General features: G+C 43.3%; 1 protein-coding gene across 1 annotated transcript; it reads left to right on the top strand.

Annotated features, from left to right (window-relative positions):
* The first annotated feature begins 358 nt into the window (after positions 1–358).
* LOC135825866 (uncharacterized) lies at positions 359–2,845 on the top strand. Its single transcript, XM_065338499.1, has one exon. The coding sequence runs from the start codon at positions 426–428 to the stop codon at positions 2,412–2,414; it is 1,989 nt and encodes a 662-aa protein (XP_065194571.1). The 5' UTR covers positions 359–425; the 3' UTR covers positions 2,415–2,845.
* The last annotated feature ends 1,759 nt before the right edge of the window (positions 2,846–4,604 follow it).

Here is a 4,604-nt window from a genome sequence, read left to right as displayed (position 1 = left end):
ACCCAGGGATAGTCAGCGCAGTCATAGAGCATTCGCTTCAAAATATTGCCATTTTCCACAAACATAAGTCATTAATTTTGGATCTCATCAAGACAACTAAGTAAAAAAATCGTTCATGTACAGATACTTCACTCGAGAACAGCCATAGAAAACACAAATATCTCACTAGCTTTCTTCCGAATTTTCTCACGCCCAGACGCTAAAACCCTTATGAAGTTTCGCTCTGCTAAACCTATCCCAAATTACATAATTATATGTATATCGCACCGGAATTTTGACGCCGTGGGAAGCCGTCAACTTTTACAAATTAAGTATAAGAACACGTTCAGTGGTGAAGTTCACATTTGCTTCGTATATTGCCCGTGCGGTACAGTTGAACAGTAGCTCAGCCTTTTTGACATATTCGGCTTTGTTCATTGTGTACGATGAGGCCAACATGTGTATTCTGCGCAGATGGAGGAGGGAAAGCGGGAAAACTTCTGAAGTGTCTTCACAAGATCTGCTTTGACTGTCTTCCAGGCAGCGTTGAAAAAGATGGGAGAATACGCTGTGCCAAGTGTCGACGTACTACGCCATGTCCACCTCCTGGTCGCCGTCACGAACAGCTGTTAGTTGATGACTCCATGTTTGACAGTGTGCCAAATAAAAGTACCGGAACGAAGCAGTCGGACGCGAAAGATCATGACCTTCAAATCGTCCTTGATGACCGTATGAACTCTCCCGAAGTTCAACCAGAATCAAGGAGCGCGGACGTCGACCGTTCAACCGTTGCGAGAGCCGATAATCAGACACCTCATCACGGACGAGTTTACTTTTGTCCTTGCCATGGCAAGATGGAGATGCGATACTACTGTACTCTCTGTCGGGAGGTTTTGTGCGAATGCTGCAGGGTCGACGTCAAGCACGAGTCCCATATCGATCAGATCAAGGATGCCACAGACGTAGCCGCAGCGTTAAGACACAGACTTATGAAGCGCCTGCGCAACATCGTCCCTGATGACAAAGACCAGGAAGCGGAGGAAAGCCTGCAATATGCTGGTGATCTCCTGGAAGCATTTGAGAGTGACGTTGCCAGTCAAGTGTCCAATATCAAGACACAGATCAGCGAAAAGTGTGAGGAGCAACTTCTAAAGGTGAAGAAACGAAAGAAGGAACTGGAAAGCGAGGCGAAGACTCGGAAAAAGGAGCTAGCAGAACAAGAAGAATATTACCGGAAGTCGAACAGTGCTGAACGCGCATTCCAGCATATACAAGACGGACTGAGATATGCTATACGAAATGAAGACCTCCTTAAAATGTATCCAAGATCGATAAATCATCTTACAGCGGCGTCGCGTGATATGGACGCCAAACGAAGTGAGCTAATGCGAAGGGTAGTATTCGCGTGCCAGAATCTGGAAGCCGGCTTTGGTGAAATGGGTAATGTTGTGGATAACACTGATATTGATTTATCGATGTGTGCCTTCGCTGAAGATAGCCCCTATCTTGCATTTGTAGGGGATGAACTAGGTTTTGGTGCAAAAGTGAGAAATGGGCGAGGCCAACTTGTGTCTGCTCTCGCATTGAAAGTCTCCAGCTTTCAAATCTGGGCAACTGAACTTTGTTGTGGATGTTCTAGCACGGCTCCAGAGCTAGTGCCTGTATTAGGTTATAGCAAGGGCCATGTGCATGCTCTATTCCAGTATGACTGCCGAGAACCTGCAACCTATCTGCTAGAGCTGTTGCTGGATACTCCCTGTCCCTTACCAGAACTTCAAAAGCAATCAACGGTCTCGGATGTAGCCAAGTATTTTCCTTTAAAAACTTGGCTTTTAGTGTACAAATCCCAGGCCAGCTTCTTCCACTCGTCTCAAGTGTCACCCACCCAGGGCATAGCATTATCGTATTCAAGTACTTGGTTACCTTATCTTTCACAGGCGCCCCCCTGCATCAAACTACGCCAAGTAGAGAATGAAGTCGCTACAGCACGAGCGATGATGCCAATTCAAGACCGAGACTTTTCAGTAGGATTCATCATCTTCAAATGTCCATCCAGTAAGATTGACATAGGATTTTCGTGGGAATGTGCAGAGACTAGCCAGGAAATGAACATTGTTCTTGCATCCTCTCCTAAATCTCACTCCTCGCTTTCTCCTATCTGTGACTTCGCGACAGCAGATATCGTACACGTGAACCGCCGTCCGCACGCGCATGGTAAGTATGACATTGATCACTATTCTTGGGAGGGAGTGTTGAAGAATGAACATCACGTGACTGTACATCCAAATAAGAAGCCCATTCTAATGGTGCGAATGTTTCACAGTGGTGCAATTGTAAAGGTTTTTGAAGATAACAAGAAGCAATTGAAAGAAAGAATTCAAGCTTTGATCAGAACTGCAGAAGCTGTACGTCCTGACCAGCTGATGGAACAATAAACACAACGCAAGTTATCCACTTGTAACGAAAGTTATGGTTTTCAGAGTCACGATTTGTTTGTTCCCTTTATGACCAAATTAGCATTCTTTTGTGTGTTGCCTTGTCATTATTATCATTATTAGCATGTATTATTAACATGTACGTTTTAGTAATACGAATGTTGGTATTATATCTGGCTCAAATAATAGACTAAGTCGCCCAAGCACAGGCTTGCTTTCCAGTCTCTACTCTCCCTGCTGTTTTGTTATGGTATATTCTGTTGTCTTCACCCCTTCTGACGACTAGAATCTGTACTAGGTTGTGTACTTAGTAAGAAATAAAACATGAAAAAGGTACAATGTATACAAATAATCTGCGTGGAGATAAAAATTTAAATAATGCTGTATAAAATAATCGGCGTAAGAGTTACGATATTCTGGGAAGGCTGCTGAATACTAGCCTATTGGGTGCTCATTTTCTACCTTCGGCCGGGTGCTAATGGTAAGTTGGTTGGTGTATTTTAATTCGCGCAATAAACGGGAACTAGGCCCAAATAATATGAAGGTGAATGGATATATAGTCGGGTCTGGAGTTTTTTCTCTTTTTCGATTGGACCTTTGAATTTGAATTTCTCCCAATCCTTTCAAAAAATTATAAATACTTCGAATGTTAATAGCTAAGAAGGTGGTGAAAACCACAAATAAATAAACCTACTCAAAGAGCTTCGTCGCTTCTATGTGCACAGCAAAAGAGTGTAAGTTTTGCTTCATGCATATTCACCCAGCGTCGAGGTGATTCGTTTAAATAATTTTTCAGCCACTATGTCACTTCGCACTATTCAAACTTCATTACACAGTACATTCAATCTTCAACTTGACAAGTCATGTCAAACCACAAACTGTCTCAGCTTGCACTATCCCAAGTTTATCACAACTCAGTAATTGCAATATCACCCTGATCCGCTGAGGCCGGTGCATGTCTCATCTGGTGTGATCCGAAATCAGGTGTGAAGTTGAACAGAAAAATGAACTCTGCAGAAAATGTCGGTGTACAGCTAAGCGCTACGCATTTCAGAAGTATGTACGATTTTGACTCCCGTACTCTTTCATCTGTACGATGTTCCATTGTCCTCTGCTGGCGAAACACTATATCACCCCAAGATGGAACTCAATAATCATAAGTATCGAAAAGTGGCTCTCGAAGCCCCTAAATAGCTGCAGAAGCTATGAATAAGAATGAAGCTCACAATAAGAGCCCAAAATTTCATTTACTTCTTATACATGTTTTCTTCTTGTACATGTAGTACTAAGTGCCGTAGAGTAAAATACCAGAGGAACATGTTCTATCATACCACACACATTCTCTCTGCACACAAACCACAAAACTACCAAAATTTAATATACCGTATATTCTCTATTATAAGCGCCGTGCTTATATTTTTCAACACCCGTCTACCCCGTGCTTATGCTGGAGACCGTGGTTATATTTTTTCAACCAATATATCCATACAGAGCAAGAAGAAATACATGCTAGATATCATGCATGCAGCATTGATTTCCACCAAGACTGTGCTAATAATAGAGACTGTGCTTATAATGTTTCGAAAGGTGCTCACAGTGTGCTAGTATTAGAGACTGTGCTAGTAATGGAGAAATAATAATAATAATAAATTATCGTATCCGTTCCCGAAGGGAACTCACGACGGCCGCTAGCACCCGATAAACCCTAGCGGCAGATGCAGCGCCTAACGGTGGGGGTGAGTGGGTAAGTCTCACAACCACTGGTACAAGTGCCGAAAACGACCCCATTAGCTGCATCCATGTACCCCTTGTGCCTGGCCACAAGTTCCCAGTTGACTGTGGGTAGCAGCACGGCTGGAAAAACCGCTTCCAGGCAGGACTTGAACCAGGTACCTCTCGTATCTCAATCATGGTCTTTGACCAACCCACTGTGCCTGCCTGGAGTAATGGAGACCTGTGCTTATAATAGAGAATTTACGGTAAGGGTATTTGTAACCCTGATGATGTGCCAGACCCGAAAATTTGGTGTAATGTAAATTTAAAATTGAGTCGCAGGGAAGAGGTCGTTTTTAAAATTTAGAGTTGAGAAGTGAAGATTCCTAAATGTGCAAGTGGCTGCGGTGGCATTTGCGGACAATTAGAAAAATATAAGGGTACACGGGGGGGGGGGGTCACCGGCATAATACAAGG

Source organism: Sycon ciliatum, chromosome 10, assembly GCF_964019385.1.
Source record: "Sycon ciliatum chromosome 10, ocSycCili1.1, whole genome shotgun sequence".
NCBI classification, from domain to species: domain Eukaryota; kingdom Metazoa; phylum Porifera; class Calcarea; order Leucosolenida; family Sycettidae; genus Sycon; species Sycon ciliatum.
This window is presented reverse-complemented; position numbering and strand designations above follow the sequence as displayed.